The 25,046-nt window shown below is 42.4% G+C and overlaps 1 protein-coding gene across 1 annotated transcript in view; it reads right to left on the bottom strand.

Moving 5' to 3' along the window:
* Window positions 1-25,046, bottom strand: part of gtdc1 (glycosyltransferase-like domain containing 1) — a 161,697-nt gene that overhangs the window by 101,092 nt on the left and 35,559 nt on the right. Inside the window, exons 2-3 of the mRNA XM_042336284.1 lie at window positions 21,269-21,478; window positions 6,029-6,196 (exon numbers count right to left, since the gene is read on the bottom strand). Of these exons, the coding sequence (XP_042192218.1) occupies window positions 6,029-6,196; window positions 21,269-21,459 (359 nt within the window). The 5' untranslated portion in view covers window positions 21,460-21,478. The remainder of the gene's footprint in view (window positions 1-6,028; window positions 6,197-21,268; window positions 21,479-25,046) is intronic.

Below are 25,046 nucleotides of genomic sequence, written 5' to 3'. Positions count from 1 at the left end.
AGGAAACATTTGCAAGGTTATGGGGAAGAGCAGGGGAGTGAGAGTGATTGGGTAACTCTTCCAAAGAGCCGGCACAGCCACAATGGGCCAAATGGCCTCCTTCTGTGCTGTAAGTTTCTATGATTCTATCATCTTTTCTTCCTATCCTTCCTGTTTGATAGACGGTGACTGCTGCATGAATATATTTCTGTGGCACAAACAGTCATACAAGTACCCCTTCATCAATTAAGAGACTGGTCAGTGAGTGATGGAGGGATTTTCGACCATCAAGACCGAGCTCCGTCTTGTCTTCATCTGTCATCCATAGATATTGTGTAACAAGAAACACCTCTGTAGAGGTGGAATGCTGAGCCCAACTTATAGCATCTCTACTCCTGACCGAGCTGAGACGCCCTAACCCAGCATAGATCTCGTGGAGTCCAGTAGCTCAGCGGTTAGAGCACTCACCTCGCAAGCGAAAGAAATTCGATTCCCAGCAGGATGAAAGGTCGGGCAAGTTTCTTTACTTCACATGCCTCTGTTTACCTAGCAATAAGTTGGAACCCAGTTGTTAGTTCATTGGCGGATCGCTTTTCCCTGGGTAATAATTCCTTCAAACAAAATAATAATAATAGATATTTGGTCACTCAATCCACGACTGTTTGTGGGACACTGCTGTGCTCAATAGGTTGCCACATTTCCCCACAAAATATACAGTCAATTCACTTTACAGTATATTCTGTGAAGCACTTTGAGACAAAGACGTGATAAGGTGCTATACCAAATGCAAGGATGATTATTATTATCAGGATTTAAATCTGGAACCTTGGTGGTTGGTAAGGCTTGCTGCCACACTATGCACTGAGCCACCAGAGAGCTCAAGAATTTGGCCAATCTAAACCCAACTCCTAATAAGTATGAATGCTGAGCTCAGGGATGTTCATAAGTGAGCACAACTTTTACCAGTCGGTAGTTGTCTGTATTCAAACACATTTTTTGGCTCAACATGGTATCCCCACTAAACAAACCCCTTTATGCCCTTTCCTACCTGCTAACTCTCCAACTGACTACCTGCTACTTCTGCTAAACTGGCTCCAGCCTTCCGCCTGTCCCTCATGCCCTCCGTTTCACCATCGGTGGCCCTGCTTTCAGCCAACTACGCCCCGAAACTCTGGAACACTCTCCCTCTAACCCTCCGCCTTGGCCCGCTCCTTCCCCATTTTCAGGTTGTGCCTGAAGACCTTCCTCTTCGACCGTGCCTAAGGTCACCTCCCCTTCCCCCGGCTTGGCATCGTGCTCCGCCACAGTCAAGAATATACTGTAAAGTGTAGTGACTGTATATTTTGTGGGAGAAGTAGTAACATTTGCAACCAACATATGCTATGGCAGGCCAGGGAGGACTCGAGCATTGCCCCACGTGAAGGGTGCTATATAAATGCAAGTTATCGTTGTCCTCAGTACTGCCAAAGTGTTCCATTCCACGGAATGAACATCCCTTGCTTGGCTTGAGGAATAAACGCACACAAAAAAAAAAGGAATTCAGGAAAGTTAGAAACAATGAGTCATTACTGATTGAAAGTACAACGTCAGCACACAAGTTCCACGGTTAAAAGTTCAAGGTGGCAAAAAAAAAGGGAACAAACAGATCTGTTTCCTCCAACATGAATCAGAACTTTCAAGATGGCTCATGAGTTGCAGGCACTGGAATTATGTGTCAAAGGGTGTGCCTTCACCTTGACCCCCGCTTTCTAGAACTCTGTCTCTATATATATATATGTATATATGTGTGTGTATAAATCCCTCCACCTTGCAACCTTTGTAAAGACCTAGCTCCCCGACTGCGTCTTCAGTCATTTACCTTCCATTAACTCCCCCAATCTCCCACCTGCTCGGGTTCACACCCTGTCTCTGTAAAGGAAACTTTGCGATATTTAAATAAGTGAAAGGCACTTTAGAAATGCAAGATGTTATTGCTCATACCAAACTGGATAAAAATAAGTTCACCATTTGCTACGCATTTGTTCCTCTACATGACTTCTCAAGGGTATTCACGTGATCTGTGTAAGAAAACTTAGTACATATTGAAGCAAACTTTCACCATTACCATTACCTCACTGCCTGACCAACCCGGGTGCCAAAGTAAGTACTCTGGAGCTGAACCAGGTAAACATATACCTCTGGGGGCGGAATGGACATGCGGGTATGGACGTAAACAGCTTCTGACAGTATAGTGGCAGTTAAGATGTAAAATAATGGGGGTGGAAAAAGGGAGGTGCAATGCATGATCAGAGGCTAATAATGGAACAATAATAATAATAATAATCCTAACGTTTGATGTAGCACCTGATCACGTCTTTGAGAATATACTGTAAAGTAAATTGACTATATTTCGTGGCCACAGCAGTGTCCCACAAACAGCCGTGGATTGAAGTGAACAATTTATTATTCAATGCACTGAAACTGTGTAAAAAAAGTGCTTGGATAAATTGACAACAACAACAACAACAAGATTACATTTGTATAGCGCCCTTCACGTCGGGAGGACGTCCCAAGGTGCTGGACAGTGTACAGCATTTCAGATTAATAGCATTTAAAAAGCAAATTAATAGCATTTACAAAGGAAATTGGGGCCAGATTAATACTAATAGCCATGACAAGAGATTTTACCAGCAGATTGAAACAAGGTACGTTAAATAAATAGTGACCTTATTTTTAGTGCTTTGAGACGTCCTCTCGACGTGAAAGGCTCTATATAAATGTAAATCGTATTGTATTTTAAGTGGGCTGCACAGGTGTGGAGCGGATAATTGCTCAAATCCCGGAACCTATGATGTGCAAAACTCCGCATCCTAAATCAGATTACCATAAACAAATGCACCAGTTTTATCAAACCGAGGGTGATTAGGTTGAGCCGTTTTAGCCTACAAAAAAATGCCGTCATAACGCTTTAGACTGAGTGGATCCTGCGAAGAGGTTCGAGATGTCCTCCTGACGTGAAAGGCACGATGTCAAATACAAACGTTATCATTACAGTATATTATTATTTTTGCCGCAACAAAACTGAGAAAGTGAAGAGAGGTAGCCAGCATTTATCACGGGGCGCCACAGTCCTGCTGTGCAGGTTTAACAGAAAGTGGCAGCTGTGCCCATAATCCCTCCACAAACGTACTCAAAAGTAGCAGAGACATGATGCAAAACAATGAGCACATTCACTTTCCTGATTTAATCCCATTGCTGTTGGGATCATGGCCCGTATATGAGAACCGGTTACAATGTTATCAGTTTTACAGGGCACACCGCAAAGCTTCAAACCGTTCATGTACGGCACACAGAACGGTTCCAGAAATCTATCTGATGGACGCAGAGGTAGACTTCTGCTACAAAGTACTGATTTTGTTATAATTGTGCATCGATTGCCTCTCTGTAAAGCGCAAAACAAAATGCCGCATCGATTAGCTTTTTGCTCCCTTAGTGGCCCGGTTGGCAAACGAGCCGCAGAGTGTGGAACTGAGCCACATAGAGATCTCCCGAGCTACGCAGCAATTGATGGGGTGCGATGAGGTGCTGAGTTTGCTGATCTCACTCAGGGTCACAGCGAGGGCATCATAATCGTGTCATAAAATGAGTCACAGCCGAGGAAAAAGTGTACGTATGTGAACATTATAATTGTTACATTTTAGTATGGCACCTTTCACGTGGGAAGTGCTTTTTTTTTTGGTCAGCCGGGTGTCTGACACGTGCAGAAACCCAACGCCATGCTTAATACCATCCAAACCAAACTGAGGATTCCCCTGCATCCCACCTCCACGTGGAAATTTCAGAGGTAGATTGTTGGAATGGATTGCGCACTCTCTCCCCGGAGGGATGCATCCTGCTTACCTAATTCCGAAAGTATTAGGCGCAGGTTGGCAAGAGCCAAGAGTGTGCGTTGGGGTAACTGCTGGAGTCTAGCCCACTAAAACCACATGGCTTGCCACAAATATTGATATCCGGCGAGCGTTCCTACTGCTTGTCCAGGACCACCCTACCCATTAAGGCTTTGGAGTGCAGGGTTAATAGGAGCTGAGTTGGATTCCCTGCCCCGAGTGACTAGTCTGGGGGCACGATATAAATAATAATAAATAATCCTTGCATTTGATATAGCGCCTTATCACGGCTTTGAGACATCTCAAAGCACTTCACTGAATACACTGTAAAGTGAATTGACTGGATATTTTGTGGGCGAAACACGGCAGCCCATTGCACATAGCAGTGTCCCATTAACAGTCGTGGATTGAGTGACCAATTCATCTAAAATTCACATAAGTCATATCAGTCGGGACCACAACATTTAATATGACTTCAACAAAGTCCGAGTGGCAGGCAAACCTGTGTAAGTCATATCAAATCTGATTCATCACTAATGCACAATAATGCGCATGCAGTAGTTCATCACTACAACTGGCAAGTGCACACACGTGTCAATGGATCAGGAGGTCCTGCAATTCAATGTAGCTGGATAGTGCAGGAGTTAATGGAGGATAAGGGAGTGGCGCTACGAGTTGGGAGATGGTTAATTGATAGAAAACTGAATGGGACTCGGATGCAAGTACGACCTAGGTGATTTTACAGTTCATAAAGTTAATACGTATGGGAGTTTTACTGTACCTTACAATGCATTCTTGCAGTGTTGTTCTACATTTGTTTGACAGAAAAAATGCAACTTCAGAATAGGATACAGCCCCGCACTTAGTCTCCTCTACACCTTTCTCACCCCTTCAGTTTTTCCAAGTTGGACCGCACAATCCAGCCATCTGAGCAAGAAGCTCATATTTCAGAGCAAGCTGGGCTCCATCAGATGAGAAGGTCCATCATGGACTCCCTAGGCTCCACCTTGCTTGTTTCAACAATATTCAGGGAAAACATTTGCTGTGACACAATCCGGTTTACCGGCAAGATTCCCTACATGCAACTCAAGAGTTTATATTAACGATATCATGGACAGATCGCTGCAAATTAAACCTCAATATCATGTTATGAGAATAATAATAATCTTTACATTTGATATAGTGCCTTATCACGTCTTTGAGACGTCTCAAAGCGCTTCACAGATTGTACTATAAAGTGGATTGACTGTATATTTTGTGGGTGAAGGACATCACAGTCCTTCATGGATCGCAGTGATAACATGAAATTTTCACCAATCAGGAGTTGGTCCACTATAGCATCTCACCATGAATAATCACAAACACTTGTATTTGATAATAATGCATTAAAATGTGTTTCACTCAAAGACTTCCATTGAACAATAGTGACTATTGTTATGTGGACAAGTGTATTCCTTATTGTCTCCACTTGGCCTATATCCAGGATTCAGAACATTGTGAAAACATCTAAAATATCTGTATCATGCATATGTCACACAACTCGTGCAGTATTTTGTATACCCAGGAGTGACAGGGGAATGTAGCTTGCTGAGTTTAACCATTAATCTCATACTGCAGGCTCCACGTTGAGAGCAGACTGGTGTTTAAATCAAGCTTAAAAAATGTTTAAGGCACAAGCTTAAGGCACAAACTCAATGTGAAAGCAGTTTTATTTCTTTTATAAATATATTCACCTGTCTGGAATGCAAGCAGGTTCCATCAATATCATTTATATATTTGTGTCAACACACACACCCAAACATCAGTTGCTTGGTCATGCAGGATATAAGAACAAAAATATTACTCTGTGGCAAGATTCACTCTGCCCTCTGTGAGGATGTAGCATTTTATCTGATCCACCATATTACAAGGTTTGTTAGAAGATTTTGAAGCTAAATTGTCAATAATAATCCTTGCATTTGCTATAGTACCTTATCATATTGTTGAGACGCCTCAAAGTGCTTCACAGAATACAATGTAAAGTGAATTGACTGTATATTTTGTGGGCAAAACACGGCAGCCAATTGCTCATAGCAGTGTCTCACAAACCTATGCACTGAGTGACCAATTTATTGTTATTTTGTTAAGGGGGAGGTTGGGTAAAAAAAAAGATTGAAGGAACCAACAATGCACAAACTACCTACCATGAAATCACTTGGTTGTATCCATACTGAAAGTCTCTTTCTTGGCTTTTCCGGACAGGATATACCAACTGGTTCTCATGGAAGTACAGGACCTTTTTCAATTTGGCAAGGTCGGGTCGGAGGGCAACCAGTTCAGCCAGGTTAAGGACCGAGCTTGTGAACAGAACCCTGGAAAACAAGGACAGCAGTGTTCACAAACATTGAGCATACTCCATAGGATATCCATCACCCGCCATCATCCCCCCACCCCCACTCCCCGCTTCCCCCACACCAAAGGAAAAAAGACCCAAACCCCTACAGGGCTACATCTGAAGCTGAGCATTAATACCATGTAAGCTGCAGTGCAAGTTTTGATCTGCAAAAGCAAATGCTATGAACTCCAACTAAAAAGAGTTGGCGTTCACATTGGTCTTTTGAGCTCCGTTACTGTAAGCAGCAGCATAAAAAGGGAAACAAGATGATTTTATTGAAAGAGGCAAGGAAAGCAATATCTGAAGGACAAGTGGAATAAAGATAAGATTGAATGGGGAATACTTTGGGTTGCTCGTCTCATTAATTTTTTTCTCTTTCTTGCAGGGTCCTGGTATTGAATGATCGCAATTTTTTTTAAAACGAGTGAAATGGATATCCAAAAATGTTTCTTTTGGCAACCTGCACAGCAATCCGTTGGCTAATGGCTCTCGTGTTACCCTAGAAGTTTATTTGGCTGCAGCTATTTTGTAAATACCCAAACTGAATTTATCCTCAATGTGCTATAAGTGGCAGGGGTTAATGATCACGACTGGGAAATATAGGGTTTGTTCTTTATGAAAGGCTTTTTTTTCGAGATCAGGTGCTGATGTGAGTAATGGAAATAATAATTCTTACGTTTGATACAGTGCCGTTCACACTCGGGAGGATGCCTCAAAGCGCTTTGCAGGATTTACACTAAAGTGTAGTGATTGTGCATTTTGTAGGCAAATGCAACTGACAATTTGCATACAGTAATATCCCACAGACAGACATGAAGTGAATAACCAATTTTATCTGGGGGATTGTTGGCCAGGACACCAGGAGAGAGAAACTCCCTTCTCTCTTTTCAAATAGTGCCATGGGATCTTCTGCTGTGCGTAATTGACTGCCGCATTTCACCCACAAAATATGTAAAGGGCTTTGATATGTCTCAATGACATGATAATACCCTATAGCAAATGCAAGGATTATTATTAATATGATGATGATTATCTTTAACGTCCACCTGAACAGGCAGATGTGTGGAGAAATGGTGATGTTAAAAAACAAAGATAGTTTTGGCCTTAGGAGCATTGTGTCAGTACCCAGATCGATCAACAATTTCTGACAGGGCAAGAATTTCTTGAGATGTGCCATCACATCTGGGTATTGCTATGGTTATTCTTCTGTCTAAATATATTATATATATTAACCCAGTAACTACTCCAACATGAATAAAAGTGTATCTTTTTATGAGCTGCATTTGAATCCAGAATTCCTGATTCCCAGCATCACAAATACAGTCAATCCACTTTACAGTATATTCTGTGAACCGCTTTGAGACATCTCAACAATGTGATAAGACCATATCAAATGCAAGGATTATTATTACCACAAATCAGCATTAGGTTCGTGTTCATCTCCCATCCTCTTCCTGGACGACACAAACAAGTTAAATGCAACTCCTTTTTTTATACTCAGAGGATCATAAGGGAGGTTTGGAATCAATGAGGCCCTTTGGCCCAGATGATCTCATCCTTTGAGAAAGTACCCACCCTATCATTGTCATCACCATCACAGCATCAATCTGTTTCTTAAAAGAGTCTGGTATCCTCCATCCAACCACCCTTTCTAGTAACCTGTTCCAGCTGTCAATTACTCTCTGTTTACAGAAATACCACCTGGTGTCTGTCCTAAAACTGCCTTTCACAACACTAAACATGCATCATCTTGCTTTGGCTTATGTGCAAGTACTGTTCTGGATTTAATTTCTTTATTTCATTTAGCATTTATATGCCTTTACATAACAACACCACCAACAACAACGTGCATTTGTATAGCACCCCTCACGAAGGGTAGGGTCCCAGAGCACTACATAGTGACACCTGTGAGATTTCAAGGCTGAAGCAGCTCTTTGGGATGTCCTCCTGACGTGAAAGGCGCTATACATACGTAATATGTTGTTGTTGTTCTTGAAGAGCTTTGACCTATCCTGTTGTTGCTCATAGTTGTTTCCTTAAACACAAGTGCCATCAGCTCTGGTGTTAAGGTCCCCTGTTTCTATTAAGTTTAATGTTTTATGAAAAAAAGTATTTCAAATACTGAAATTATGCACTCGTAACAGAAAAGAAAAAGCACATAGACCCTGGTGTGATACTACTGTAAGTTCAAACAACTGACCAAATTAATTACACACGACACACCAATAACTCTTCTGTGTGGCCCATTAAATGTGGTTGCACATCAGGAGCTACGTGCCATTGGACATATGCATCTCCGATAAAGCCAGTTGTACTATCGTGTCTTAAGGATTCAGTAAGTTGCATTAAGCATCTTACTGCTGATTTGTGACAGAAAGCCACTTCTTTTTACTAGTTTTGCAGAGAGGACAAATGACTCAGAGTCACAATGTTTTGCTCAAGTTCTCTTCAGATAAGTGTCTTAAAATGTGTATGTGTGTCTGTGTGTTTTCTAGTGCAGTTTGTCGCTGTGCATATGTGTCACTCAGAGAGCAGTAGGATCTAGACTGCCCAGCCCTGAATTTACTGCACAAAGTTTCTTTCGGCCCACATCCCTTGCATTCGATACAGGGTAAAAATTAGTTTGCCGAGGCGAAATTGTAATACGAAATCCTATTAATGGCTGACGTCACCAAAAACGCTGAATCGAATTCTTACCCAAAAGTAAAATGTAACAACTTCCTCTTAAGTAAGGATTGGACTGAAGAATTATGGAATTTATAATATCATTTGTTTATGAAGAAGAATTTGTACTCAAAACGGCACAATATTTGGAATTAAGACAAGATGTCGCCATTTTGTGCCCTCTCCTGTGTAAACTGTTTGGCTTTCATTACTGGTTAAGCTTCGGCAAACAAGCACAACACTAATAAATTGGAATTCCATTAAAGTCAGGATAGACACAAATGTTGCCAACTTGTTTTCTGCAACAGGAATTATTCCATCATGAAAGCTTTTCAATACTGTATTAATTACTCTTTGCCACCACAGTCCTTTACTAAATCAGTCCTACGCAGTATTTAAAGAGCAGGTGGCACAGTCAGTATTTAAAATGAATCATTTTTATATCCTATATTGGTCTCTCTTGATATTGTCTGTTGTTTAACTAACAATATTAGTATGACACATGCAAAAACTCATCATCCTGCTTAAGAGTACCCAAACCAAGCTGAGATTTCCACGCATCCCACCTACACATGGAAACCCCAGAGACAGATTGTTGGAATGCAATGCGCTCTCTCTCCCTGGAGGGACACATCCTGATTACCTAAATTCCAGAAAGTATTAGGCGCAGGTTGGTAAGAGCCAAGGCTTGGGGACCCCAGAGTGACTGAGTTGGGGGGTAACTGGTAACCAGCTAAAACCGCATAGCTTGCCATTGATATCACTGTCTGGCAAGCTTTCCCCTCAATAAAAAGGGTTAACAGGAGCTGAGTGGGAGGACTCCCGACTTCGGTGACTGTGTATTTTAATTCAGTTCCGTACAAACTTCTTCACGAGTTACCTGGAGTTTGTGAACACGTTCGTACAGAACTGAATTAAAATGCTCAGTTGAGGTTGAAGCACCCTTGTTCACAATGAGATCAACACGAATGTTAATTCAGTCCTATCCCAATGTCAGAGTCTCCCCTCTCTCCCACAATGATATGAACACTTCCAGAAATATGTACCTAAAACAAAAACACGCTCCTTAAACTTTTACTGCTTAAACTGCTGTTACTTCAAACAAGTTCTGGGAGTGCAGTATACAAAATTTTATCTGCAGTCTGAGGCGACGGTGCAAATGCGGTCTAGGATTGCGGAGTCACATATTCTTGAATAAATATAAATAAATACGCCTGCATTTGATATAGCGCCTTTCACATCAGGAGGACATCTCTAAGAGCTTCACAAGATTTACAGTAAAATGTAGTTTCTGTGTTTGTTTGTAGTCGAATGCGGTAGTCAATTTGCGGACAGCAACGTCCCACAAAGAACACACCCACCGCCCACATCCCCACCCAGACACACACACATACACACACACACAGACACAAACACACAGCTGGTTGTGTGCTAGTTATTGGCTTTGGTGAAATACAGAGCACAACCAGTTATGATAGTGGAACTGTATTTTTTACACACCAGTCACGAAAATCTGCCTCATCTCCTGAACTTCAACTCTTGTACATTTCGCCGCTTCTTCGGGATGTGAGGCTGACCCAACAGCACACTGCAAACGACGGAACAACAACAACAAAGAGAAAACAGACTGTCGCGATTGTTTCTCCTAACTCATACATACTGTATTAAAGAAAAATGTGGCATTAAGAGACGAGGCCAAAAATACAACACGCAGGCAATCGATATTCAGAGAATTTGCCGCTCGGTAATTTTGTTGCAAACTGTTGTCCACAGATATGTGACTGTGGAATTTGTTTTCTAATAGGTCAGAGGATCTGCAACTGGGGAGAGAGAGAGAGAGAGAGGAGGGGAGGTGAGGGGGGGGGTTGAAAGGAGGTGGAGATGTGGTTACTTTGCTCATTTTACCCTCCTTGCACCCTCACAATAATAATAATAATAATAATCCTTGCATTTGATATAGTGCTTTTCACGTCGGGAGGACGTCCCAAAGCGCTTCACAGAACACACTGTAAAGTGAATTGACTGTATATTTGTGGGCGAACGCGGCAGCCAATTGCGCACAGCAATGTCCCACAAACAGTCGTAGATTGAAAATGACCAATTTATTATTGTTTTTTGGAGGGATTATTATTAGGCTCTGTGTGGAGTAAGGAAACTTGCCCAAGGTTTCGCCCTCTGCCTGGAATTGAACTCAGGTCTCTCACTTGCAAAGCGAGTGCTCTAACCACTGAGCTACAGGACTCCAATCTTTGGACGCACAACGAAGCACTGAGCACGGTCGCAGCAAAGCACGTGAACTTCTTTATTTAAAACAAAACACAACACAGAACAAAAGCCGGTTTGATGCTGGCTGGCGCTGGGGAGTGCTTGCTCTACCCAGGGCCCTGGAGATTCCGGCCGAGTCCTGGTGTACTTTGTCATGGCCGGCAGAGGGGACATATTTTGGGGTGGGCGGTTTGATCACCGGCCCCATTTTCAGATGCTCATCGAGTGTTTTTCAGGGCTTTTGCTCACAGCACGGCAGAGGTTCACTCCTTCCTCCCTGCTCTTAATGTTTTATGTGAATCAAGGGCTTGTGTCAGCAGTAATAAAACACACCCTATGTTTTTTCCCCCCCTCTGTCATGACTATCACTGAGCGCAAACGGCTGCCCTCAAAATGACTCTCAAAGCACCGGTGGCAACTTTTGCTTCTTTCTAAAACGCCCAGAAACGGCTTAAACACCCCGTGCCTTCCAACAAGGGAGGGTGGGTATTGTGGAAGGATGAGATCAAGTGGGTCTAAGGGCCTTCTTCTGTCTTATGATCTTGTGAACTCACATCAGACAAGGGAAGGAAGAGGCGATGAGAAGCCAATGATGTTTTAAAAATGCTTTTGGCCCTCACTCTCTTCACATTGGAAAATGTCACAAGAGCACTTTGCAGCAGTTTACAGATGCCGCTGCAGACAGCATCTGTCCAGGAGTGATCCTTTTTATAATCATTAAACATAACGGTATCGGTCAGTATCTTTGACTGTGCTTTCGGTCATCTTTCCCCTTCCCCACCTCCCTCAGCTCCCAGACCCACCTTGGGTACCCAGCCAGCAGTGCCAAACACTTTGGAACATCCATCTGACACTATATAAAAGCGCTATATAAATGTAAATTTGTGTTGATTGTAAAATGACACCTCCTCAAAACAACAACAAGTTTACATTTGTATAGAGCCTTTCATGTCGTGAGGACATCCCACCCAAACAGAAAAACATCTATCAAAGAAAATCGGCACCAAAAAAGCCCTGTTATTTTTTCGAACTGAACAACAGAATGGTTAAACAAGGATACTGACTGGCAAACTCAACCCGAGCTGATGGAACAAAAGTCTCCTCTCTTTGACAGCTGTAAAACTCAAGGCAATGTCACGCCAGTTCCTGGTGGACAGATGTCAAGAAGCACAAAATGGCTCAACACTGATCTCTGAGAAACTAGGCTCTACACGGTTTATAATTGGAAGCATTCATATGGAATCATGGATCGGATGCACATCCCTATCTCTCCTCGTGGACTAAACAAGAACAACTATTTGCATCTGTTTAGTGCCCTTCACGCAGGATAGCGTCCCAGAGCGCTTGACAGTAGCGGAGCACGATGCCGAGCCAGGGAGAGGGGAGCTGACCGTAAGTACGGTCGAAAAAGATGATCTTCAGGCACGATCTGAAGATGGGGAAGGAAGGGGCAAGACGGAGGGCGAGAGGAAGAGTGTTCCAGAGTTTCGGGGCATAGTGGCCAAACAGTGGAAAACCAATGCTGTCATTTTCGCGGCGGGAAGATACTTCACTGACCAGTCTCGCAGTTGGATGATTTGCAATTTGGTAGATTGGATTTTTTTTGCCCTGCCCTTAATAAAGACATTTTTACTGTATCCCAGTTCATTATATGTGGATTCCCACTTACCCTGCAATCAGACGAAGTTGGGAACTCGGCTAAGATTTGCTTTTGTCAGGAATTTCCTCAATAGAAAATCAGACCATATGTAGATTTGGCTGTGCATCCTGGCGACAGACCTTTTTAGACGAGTGCTTAAAAGGTGTAAGTAAATTAAATGCACATTAACGTAATAGGGCCTCGTAAAACTTCACAAGGCTGAAAAGAACAAATAGCTATAAATATCGCAAATATGAAGCTTTGCGGCTCGCTGAAGAATTCAAATCTATAAGCTTTGAACCTTCAGTGGAGTTCTAACTAAATTCACAAAAGCTTTCATCTGTTCCCTTTCTTTTAAAAAGGCTCTTTAATGTGGTGAAACCATGAGCCATACGTACTGCCACAGAATCACGTCACCGTACATCTTCAGTGTAAGGATGATTTGCATTTCCTGTATCGCTTAGAGTTTAACTACCATTAAGCACCACGTACAAAAGAAACCACTGCCAAGTAATAGACCAGGCTGAATAAAAACAGATGAAAAATTCTATTAAAAGGTCAACCTGCAAGCAATAAAGGAGCCAGATATTCTACTCACTACAGATTTGTTTGTCAGCTTCGGAGGAAGGTTTTTACCTGGAATCAGGAGGAATTTAAGAAGTCGGCAACCATTTTAACTCTTTGAGCGCCAAACCCATCTTTGTAGGTTGAAAGGGAATGAAAAGGCTTTTCCTCCCACGCAATCACGAGACGTGTATTTTAAGATCGTTACCATGACTCCTTGGGAGGATCAAGATGATCATTCTGTCTGCACAGAGCAGACATCAGCCTCTTGAACTCAGTGACCAATATCTCTGAAGCTTCCTTTTGCAATCCAACCTGGAGCTAAACCGAGTGTTAGCCCTCAGGGTCAATAGAAACCACAGTTTTGCTCGTTTTCACTTCACATGCTTCAGTGATGGCACAAACATTGTTACTGTAATACAGTTACTCAAACGTCACTCGGTTATCACTGCACAAATCACAAACGACAAAACAAATGAAACACAATTTTAATTTTAAAACATTTAACCAATTTCACTCGGTTCATGATTCACACACCCCCCCACCACCACCCCGCCTCATATTATTATCATTCTGTTTTTTTTCCCACCCTTTTCCACAGTAACATGCGGTCGATTTCAGCCAGAAACAGACAATCTCACCTACCAAGCTGATTTCACAAGGATTCCTTCAGAGTAGAGTGCTTATCGCTGCATCCAATAACTCCAAATGTTTTTTTTAGTTGACAAGGACTTCTATCAACCCTAATCTTAAAACCTGCTATTTACCTTCTCTCCTCTTCTGCTCCACTTTCCAATCACTAACCTGGTCTCAGCCCACCTTTGATGTATTTTTACAGGATAACAATATATCTTTCTAAGTAAACCCATGTGTGTTATTGTGCGGAACCTCAGTGTCTTGTTCGACTCCTAATTCTCCTTCGTCCAGGCTCTCATTCGTTCAGCTTTTCCTCACCTCCACACGGTCGCCCGACTCCATCTTCCCAACCTGCCAAGACCCTCATTCACGCCTTTATCACATCCAAGACTGATCTTTCCTTGTTGGACTCACCAGTTCCTACCGACAAGTTCCTTGTCCTCACTTTCAAACCCCTCCATTGCCTCAACCATCCTACCTTTGCCACCCCCTCAATCCTATGGCCTCCGTCTCACTCAGAAAACCCCAGCCAGTTTCATGTCCCCCATCCAATCCACCCCATCAGCAGTGGATGAGCATTCAGCCATTATGCCCTCCCTCTCTGGAACCCCATCCCACTGACTCACTTGCTGCGTCCCCTTCAAAACTTGCCTTAAGCCTATCCTTTCCATGGAGCGATCTCGGGAAAGGAACCGCTGTGAGATTCAGGTCATCACATTTCTGAATCAATGTATCAAAGATTCGACATCCAAGTCTGTGAGACCAGTCAGATCGACTTTGAGAATGGTTAGACAGAGCGCGTTGGGCTTTCCCAGTCCTGTACAGTATTAATTGCACAAAGTAACATGGGAGTCCAACGTGGAGTCCTGTAGCTCAGTGGTTAGAGCATTGCCTCGCAAGCAAGAGACCTGAGTTTGATTCCCAGCAGGGTGAAATGTTGGGAAAGTTTCCTTACTCCACACGCTGTTCACCCAGCAGTAAGTAGGAACCCGGTTGTTAGATGATTGACGGATCGCTTTTCCTGGGGTAATAATTCCTTCAAAAAAAAATAATAAATTGATCACTTAATCCATGGCTGTCTATGAGACACCGTTGTGCACGATTGGCTGCCGCATTTTGCCCACAAAATATATTCTGTGAAGTGCTTTGAGACATCTCGAAGACTTGATAAGGCACTATATCAAATGCAAGGATTATTATTATAAAGTGATACAGAAAGAAAATAGTCCACTCATCCCAAATAGTCCACAGTGGTCTTTATACTCCACATGAGCTCACATCAATCCTATTCCCTTCACCTATACCCCTCTATTCCCTTCTCCCTCAGTCCCAAATGAATCTTTGGTGAGAGTTTTACAACAGAGCACCTTCAAGATATGTTTGTGTTCACATGAAAAGCATTTTCCATTGAAGTCAGCATGAGGAGTAAAAGTAGCTTCTGTTTTCTTACAAGGTGTGTGCGGTAATTGGGGGATGGACCATTTTCCACCACAGTCAGATTCAATCAGGGAGTGAACGAAACCACCTCAGGACACACACAATAACTGCTGTGGAAACGCAGAGATGATTAACTCATTATGGGAAGTGCTTCGAGATGTTTCAATGTGATAAGGCGCTGTGAGAAAATTGCAAATATTTAGTTTATTATGATGCTGGAAATTCTGAGGTGGTTTGGACAGCTAGGTACTGTGGGGGATCTGACCTGCATCTGAAACACTGTGCACCATCATCTCCACATTCTAGGTACGTGGCTTCTCCCACCCGGGTTTTCACTCAGAATTTCCATTAAATTTACACATCACAAGAAGAGAAAAATCGGTCATAAAAGTATTTGCAAATGCCGATCGTGATTTCAAAGGAAACAGGTAGTTTGCAAAATTTCCCCCTATTAATCATACCTTCCTAATTCTCTTCTTAGCAATAAAACAAACAAATACAAGTAGTGTATGCAAAACAGACCCGAGACTGTCCCCAGGAAACCCACGCCCCCTCCCCATCCCTCACAACTCCACCGAGCTCTTCAGTTTAAATCATTTCAGAAGCCACTGAGGCAACAGTATGTGACTGTGTAAGAAGCACAATACTAAAACTGTGATTGCACGGATACCTATCAATTTGCCCGAGATGAATCCAATCGCGGTTTCACTGTGCAACATGTTAAAAAAAGCCGATCTGCCAAGTCAATGGGCAAGCACATGTGACAAAACTATTTCATGACAGGAAATCATTATTAAACCTGGTGGTTTTCTGGTATTTCTGTAGCGGAAATTTCTCCATAATTTTTGCAAGGTTTGTGCCATGTGTTCTTACTCGACTGCAAATCTGCTTCCAAGGCTGAGGTGAATGAAGCGTGCAGTACCTGTGCAGCTCAAAGTGACTCCAAGCAGCAAAGGGTCTCTAGAGAGAGCATGGAATCTGTCAATGTACAAAGAAGTTTCTAAACTGTACTCGAACACTCTTCGAAACGACTCAAAGAGCTTCACAGGATTTACTGTGGAGTCCTGCCCGCAAGTGACAGTTAGAGCACTCGCCCGCAAGTGACAGAACCTGGGATCGATTCCCAGGCAGGGCAAAACCTTAGGGTCAATGTTGCATCTGAAGGACAGCTCCTCCGACAATGCAGGACGTTACAAGCAAGTGTCAGCTGAAGACTCGGAGCTTAAGGCCAGACGTGGAGGCTTGAACCAACAACCTTCTGAGTCAGAGGAGAGAGCGCTACTAATTGAGCCAGGCTGACACCTATACACAGCCCATTAGCGTGGTCTCAATTTCTACTTAATACCACTTCACATTCAAATTTCGCCTTCAAATGCACTCAATCGACACTCAACAGCAACTTCCCTTGTGAAGTGCTTCGAGAAGTCTCGATGCATTATCAAACGCAAGGAATGTTCTTAACATCTGACGGAAACATGGGATGAGACTGATTCCATTCCTCCTAATTCTGGGCAGGGCATTGATAAGCGATCACAGCGCTAGGAGTGCAGGGATTTCCCCTCCGGCCTACACTTGTGTTGCTGCCACCTCATTTGACAAGGTTTCACAACCTGCAATTCAACCTAAAACTGCTTGAGTCATTATTTTGGATTGAAACGCATTGTTTTTTTCAAAAAAATATTTTTTTCATCGCTTTTAATATCTCGTGCATGGTCTCCTTAGGAAAGAAGTCAACAGGGGGAGGGGAGGAGGAGGAGGAAAAAGCGAGTCACGTTGTTGAATGTGGGCGGATTTTTGGGAACGGTATTACCTGCTACAGACATTCTTTGAAAGACATTCAGCCTCCACGATTAGAATGCTGGTGCAATCCTACACGGGAAAATTCCTCCTAGCAACTGTTCCTGCAGATGCGAGGCACTCACACACCCAGAAGGTCCCTCCTGACTTAAACTTTAGATAACTTTAACTGTATATAATACTCCTGTACTGTTCTCAACCAGGGCAATTATAGTTGGTTTGCCACAATTGGACTCAGTGACCTGGGCTGGGGAAGTAGCTAAAAAAGTAATAACCCTTGCATTTTGTATAGCGGCTTATGTAGTCGAGACGTCTCAAAGGGCTTCATACACTATACTATAAAATAGATATACTATGAAGTGGATTGACTGTGCATTTTGTGGTTGGCAAAAATTGGCAACTTTTCTCAAAAGCTTTACAAAATCAAGCTTGCATGTTCTATTATTTCTTACAAGACACACAGTCACTACACTTTACAGTGAATCAGTGAAGCTTGCTGAGACCCCCCTCCTGACGTGAAAGGAACTTTATTCTGCATGCCTTAAGGCTTACCTCTTCGACCACATTTTTGGTTAACTTTCCCTCCCAGCCTCTCCCCCAGCTCAAGTTCCCAGACAGCTGTCTGAAGCACTTTGAGACGTCCTCCTGACATGAAAGGCACTACATAAATGTAAATTGTATTGAACATCAAATTCAAACATTATTATTGTTATTATTATCCCCACATCGATGGCTGTCCAGTCATTCCTTCTGTCTCCATTTGACAAGGTATGGAGAAAGGAAGCTTTATGAATTACAATATTATAATGGTAGGTTATCATTACAGTAGGATTAGATGACTTGATCAGATCAGAGGGTTTTACTGGAAACACACACTGCGTTTTATGTAACACTCCTGGAAATAGTATTTGGCACGTTAGATGCTCTCGCATAACTGAAAAGCTCCTGCTTAAAAAGTGAAAGGGACTTGAGGGAAAGTCTATGAGGGGATACTGGTTATGAGCCATAGATTGCCATCTATGCAGATACAATACAATACAAAATTACATTTGGATAGGGCCTTTCATGTCGGGAGGACATCCCAAGGCGCTGGACATTTAGGGATTTGGATCCGAGCAGGGTGGGAGTGGGAAATTGGGATAAGGGAGGGTGGAGGGCAGGGAAGGTGGAAGAGGAGGGACTTGAGACTTGCCTTGAAGGAAGCAAGGGAGGAAGCGAGGCAAAGGGACTGTGGGATAGATGTAGCTCAAGAGGTCAGATGAAAGAAATCGCATGTGTTGCAGGGGGAACTTTTGGGTGACAGAGGCGCTAAGTTTAAACAAAGCAGGGCCTGCTCTGCGATGCACAGTGAGTCACACATCAGCTGCAGCAACCAATACATGTACTGAAATGTATTAGTGTCTCCAAAGGCTATCAACATAAACTATTTGAATGTCTCCCCCAACCCCCCACACTTGGTCACACTGAAAACGTGTAGCCAGAGTCAAGCAGCAGATCATTATCCCACTGTACAAGGCAACCAGCACCTTGGGCTCTGCTCCACTAATAAAATTAATTTCTTAAAGAAACTATTCATGAGGATTTTTAACAGGCCACAATGTGAAAACATAACACCTGTGGTATAAAACAGACACAGCTAGCTGAATTACAGAAACACACCACAAATCCCCATCGTGTCGCTTCTATAAACATTTTACAGCGCTGGAATCTCACTTTATAAACGAACGATGTTCGTGTGTGGGTGTGTAGTGTGCAGTGTGCAGTATGAGTCTGTATGCATGTGGAGGGATTTGGAGAAACTTCCTATACATACACACTCACACAACACACTGCAAACCCACTTTCCTTAACTCGTCTTGGAAGCTGAAAGTCTCAATTTAATAACCCTCAGAGACACAGTCCTGTAACATTGAAACATCTTAAATGCTCGCGAGTTATTGCAAATTATAGTGAACTGTGTGTTTGCTGGCAATTGCAGTAGTGTTCTGTGCACAACAAGGCCCCGTGAAAAGCCATGACGCGAATGGCCAATTTACCTAGAGGATTGTTGCCCAGGACCTCAGGAAGCCAGGCTATCAAAGAGGCAGAGGACATGACTGCACGGCAACTAGTTCCTAATTTTAACCAGGCCACTGGGGAAAGCCGGGAATTGGGGGTAAGGAGCAGTTCATCAATGGGAGGGAGGGGAAATGGAATGGCAAGGTAACTCATGGCACTCTTGCATGTGTGTGTGTGTCTCAATGATCAGTTAAAACAACATTTCCAAGACTTGGGAACAGATTGCCTCTGCCTTAGGGCAATCTGTGTGATCCAAGGTAGGGCAGAAAGAGTGAACGCAAGCGATGTTCGAATTCCCTTTCTGATGTTTGATGTCGGCAGGAAGGGTGACGGACAGAAAATAAACTCACATGATGCAAACACATCACCTCCTCTAATTTCCTTCATAGCTTTTAAAATCTATTTTAAACAAAGAGACGTTTCTGTTGCAACATCTGCAAAAAATGTTTTCTGTTTTCCGATCCTACTGTAATCCCGGCTGGTACTAAATAAAATTAAATAATCTTCCTGAAGCCCAGAACAATTTCTATGTTCATAGAACTCCCAGAACAAACTTAACAAATGAAATGGGACTCAGGCACTGCAATAAAATAAACTAAAAAAAAGCCCTCTAACTCCTCAGAGAGCCACATCTGGATAACGTAAACTTAAATTAGCTCCAGGTGTAGGTTAATAAGAAGTGCCTGGAAAAGAGTAGTCTAAAATGAAATTTAAAGAGCAAATGTCACCATCAATATTGGATTTATAAATGAATTAGCTAAATGTGGAGAACAATGGCACCTACAAGTGATTACAGCCTTGAAGTTGCATTTCGTTTTCGGAACAAAATATACAATGCGGAGGTCAGGGATCAGACTTGCCTGTCTTTCAGTGGGTCTCTCTCTCTCTCTCTCCTGTTAAACACTGGGCGGCCAGTGCTTGTCATGCTATTGATGTGTGATGACAACCACAGGGATTACACCTCCAATGAATATGTCACAATTGATAATTAGGGAATCGACGGATATAAGGGAAGGGAATAGGAGGGATGGAGGTGGGTAGGCTCTGTAGAATATAACCACTGGCACAGACTGGTTGGGCTGAATGGTCTGTTTCCGTGCCCCATCACTCTGTGTAACTCTATGCAAGTCCATAATCGATTGCCAGAATATAATAATAATAATAATAACAATAATCCTTGCACTTGACATAGCACCTCATCACGTCTTCAAGACGTCTCAAAGTGCTCCACAGAATATACTATAAAGTGAAGTGCCCATATATTTTGTTGGCGAAACACAGAAAGCATTGGAAAGAATTGTGGTCTTGTCCCCACCCACCCTCCTCGTTTCTGTAAAGCCTTCTTTCTTCACAAAAACGACCCAAACAGGGAACGCTGATTACACATTACATCATCAGGGGAACTAACTTGTAGGAATTACTTAGCCCTACAGCGTGTGGAGGCTAAATTAACATCAGTGGAGATTTAGTCATTAACCCAGGGGTCTTCGGTGATCTTGTCATTTCCACTGCATATATTAATTCAGGCCTCTGACAAGGTCAGTCTCAATAAACCTCCAAGCCAGTTCCCCTATGATGTCATTGGCACTCACTATATTAAAACAAATTGATAAAAAGCCACAGAAATAGGCTCAGTCAGCCTGACAGGATGTTCAATGTAATCACAATTCCTCGTAACTGGTCGATGACGCTCTCTCCAGTTTCTAAATCAAACGGCACGTTGCAAAGCAACAGCTTTCATCGCGTTTTAATACTCATTCCACAATGGAAAGATTCGAACTGGGAGGGTGTTGGAGAATGCAACAGTGTGACACCACATTTGGCATAATATTGACACGCAAAATTGAGTCAATAAAAGCCTTAACATTGTATAGGGATTTCCCCACCTAAATAACAACCACTTACAAAGCAATTAAGTTATGGGGAGGGGGAGAGGGAGCTATGACTCGTCTCCCAAGCTCTACTTCGCCCTTCCCTGCGCTCTCTTACCTATAATTGTCACTGGGAGGTACCGTCTCCATGAAGTAAAGTGCAGCAGTGCGTGCTCTCCAATGCCATTTCTTCGCTGCCAAGGTGAAGACAGCACATCCCTCGATCTCCTCTTGAAGTAGGTCAAGCAGCTGTTTGTGGGAACCTCCGTAGAAGGCTTCAATCATCAAGACACTCATAGTTGCACTCATCCACTCATGCCACAAGTACCTAGGAGTGAAATAAAACTGTTATTGTTAGCGGCAAGTCAGGGCAAAAAATCAAAATAGCATTTTTTTTCGTGGAACAAAATGAAAGCAAACTTACATTTAAAAAAATCCAAAACAGTATGACACATAAGAAGGTTAGGTGTTAATGCACCAAAACATTGGAAAGCATTCTTGCACTGGTTTGCTGTTTAGGGAGTGTGTTAGAATGTGGTACAAGTTGATGTTGTCAGAAGAATGCAGTGCACATAGAAAAAATAGAGATGTTAAATCAAAGTTCCCGTTTGTTTGCCTGTTCAGATGGGTATTAAAATCCCATGGCACAACTCAAAAACAGAAGTGAGTTTCTCCCAGTGTCCTGGCCACTAAAACCCCTCCAACCACTAGATAAAAAATGGTCATTTACTTCATGGCGGTTTGTGGGAGGGACACCGCTGTGCACAAATTACCTACTGCATTCACCGACAAAATACCAGTCACTACAGTTACTGTAGGAATCCCGTCGCATATTGTTTAGAGCACTCGGCTCGCAAGTGAGAGAAGCTAGGTTTGGTCCCGGGCAGGGCGAAACCTTAGGCAAGTCTCCTTACTCCGCGCACCTCTGTTTACCTAGCAGTAAGTAGGAACCCAGTTGTTAGTCGATTGACAGATCGCTTTCCAAGGGTAATAATCCCTCCAAAATCAAATAAATAAATAACTAATAATAAATAATTTGGTCACTCAATCAACGACTGTTTGTGGGACACTGCTGTTTGTCACGTTTTGCCCCCAAAATATAGTGAATTTACTTTGCAGTGAAGCGCTTTGAGACGTCTCGACAACTTGATAAGGCGCTATGTCAAATGCAAGGATTATTATTGTTCGAAGGTACGGCTGTACACAACAGGCCTGTCCTCCTCTAAGCCTTTGTCCAACACTGTCAATCAGGATAGTGTGGAGCGCGAGCCACAGCATTTTCTCATTCTTCTAAATGCAGGATATAGGAAAAAAATAATGACCACAAAATGACATAGGTGAGGAAACATTTTGACTTGCATCGCTGAGTGCTCACAGAGATTCCGAGCACATGTGACCGACTGATGCACTGGAGTGGTGCCAGACAATTCAAGACGATTTAATGGTCTTCAGTCACAATTTACAGCTGGAAATCATACTAAAACCTGCATTTTGTAATCGCAGCCCGGGACTGGCTAAAAGCTGGCTGTTGAGGACAGGTGTCTGCTTAATCCAAATTCAAATCCCTTTACAAATCGGTACAGTTGGGACTAAGAAAAAAAACAACTGGTAAAACAGGTGCCCCCTTGAAGCTGATAACTATTGGCGTCACTATTGGCAACCCTGGCCAAAACATTAAGACAATATGATGTTTGTAATAAAGCTCTCCTTGTGAACTGAACGTTTGAGCCAACTGGCCTTTAAACTGATGACTTCCCTCCTTCACAAGGTTTTACGTTAAAGGATACCATTTTGACAAATATACTTGGATTGTTACTTTGCTGTAAAAAAGTGATTGATACTCTAAAAGGCACAATCATGCTATGGTCCATTTCCTTAAATGCAATAGTTCCAGAGTAATGCGTTATTAGATTACTGTCCTATCTCACCTCATAAAAAACAATAATGAACTTGCAGGTGTGTTTGACGATAAGCGAATGCACCTAAAATCTACTTTAGTCATTTGAATTCCCTCGATGTACTACTTAAATTAATCATGCTACATTATTTAAGATACCATATAGTACCCAAGTTGACTCATAGGACAACGGATGAATTTCATAATTTAGCTAAAGGTTGTGAAATTATGAACATTGCTCACCATCATTTTTATAGGACTGCAAACATTTATTTTGCTGCCCTGCAATTGCATTTCAAAAAGAATCAACAGGAAACACTTTGTGAAGGCCTGTTATTAAAAAAAACAAGGCTCACCATCAATCTGAAATTGATGGGTAAAATTAGAAAAAGATACCATCTCTTTAATAATCATCATCCTTTAACTTCATTGTTACTCCTCCAACAGCAATCTAAAGTGCACAGTAAATGACAGATTTTAAGGGGAGCCCATCTCTCTTCGTGTCAGCCTAGCTATGGACCAAATAAAAAACATCCCTATCACATTTGCACAATTGTTTATTTATCCAGTACTTGATTCTTCATAAAAAATCTCATTTGAATTTCAACACTTCATGAATTGCTTTGGTTGAACAAGATTAACAGGTGACTAGCGCAATGCTAGAGGTTTTTATGTTCAGTCTGTTTGACGAGGTTTCTCTACGAAGGAGATAAAAAAATAAAAAATTGTATGTATGATAAAATCAGTTACCTTTGAAATCCAGCCTTCAAAACCAAAATATAACCTCTATTCATTAGTGAAACCTTCTGAAAAGCCACCTTTGAGATGGTTTTATGGTCTTAACAATATTAGGAGCATTTCAGATTTGGATATGTTATCTGTGCGTTACCACCACTGCTTGCATGTAACCAGGTAACACTCTTGTTAAGCCCGCAGGCAAAGGTAAGAGGGAAGGGGGTGAGAAAGCTTTGGTTTTGGTCTTTTAAAATCTTAACAGATAATAACAACAACTTGTATTTATATAGCGCCCTTTACACTGGGCAGCATCTCAGAGCACTTGAAATTTGTCATTTACTGTGCGTTCTAGATTGGTGTTAAGAGGAGTGGAGGAGCCTGAGGCCGAGTGTAAGCACGGTCGAATAGGAAGGTTCTTCTAAAAGAAGGGAAGGAGAGGGCAAGGCAGGGGGATTGGGGGAAAGAATTCCAATTAGATTAGTAAAGGATGTGGATGGTTTGGGCCGGTTGCTTGTTAGTATTACCCAGGAGCTTCAGAAAGGCAGTATGTCAGTGCCACTGGGCTGGCCTTGCATTGCTGAAATGCACACATATCTCGGCCCCGCTGCGAAACGGATTAGTGTTCAGAACTTCGCTTTAGTGTTTGTTTTTTTTCCCCGTGTCATCCGGGTTTAATAAAATAATGTGTATCATGAGAAATCAATTACAGTGCAGCTCTTCATGTTGATAAGACGTGGGTTCATGTGATACTACTCCGCTCAAAACCACTTGCTTCTCGGTTGCAATTCTCTGAAGAAGCATCATTACCACTGCCCCAGGCTGAAATTTCATAAAACAAAAAGCACATGATTTTGCACAGCTGAAGATTTACATATTAAAGAAAGGTCCCAGTATTGCGAGAGAGAGAGTGCCTATCCAGAGACTCTTGTCCTCCGATTGTGAAACAAATGCTGTACTTGACTCCTGCCCACCCAATAGGGATCGTAGCTACAAATCAATCTAATGTATTCCTTTGGTGAATTCTGGTTCATGAGAAAAGTGGGACAGCAATTACAAGACACGATTTACTTGAATTAAAAGTTGACGCTTTGATGCACCGTTGATGTGCTTCCATTGCATTGTATTATCATCTGTAGCAACCCGAGTGGGATTTCATCATCACTGCTCCAATAATATAATAATAATCCTTGCATTTGATATCGGGCCTTATCATGTCTTCGAGATGTCTCAAAGTGCTTCTACTAGCAGTTGCTAATGGTATAGC

The sequence above is a fragment of the Callorhinchus milii genome, unplaced genomic scaffold, assembly GCF_018977255.1.
Source record: "Callorhinchus milii isolate IMCB2004 unplaced genomic scaffold, IMCB_Cmil_1.0 Scaffold6, whole genome shotgun sequence".
In the NCBI taxonomy this organism is placed as follows: domain Eukaryota; kingdom Metazoa; phylum Chordata; class Chondrichthyes; order Chimaeriformes; family Callorhinchidae; genus Callorhinchus; species Callorhinchus milii.
Note: the sequence above shows the minus strand (reverse complement) of the source record. Positions and strands in the feature narration are given on the sequence as shown.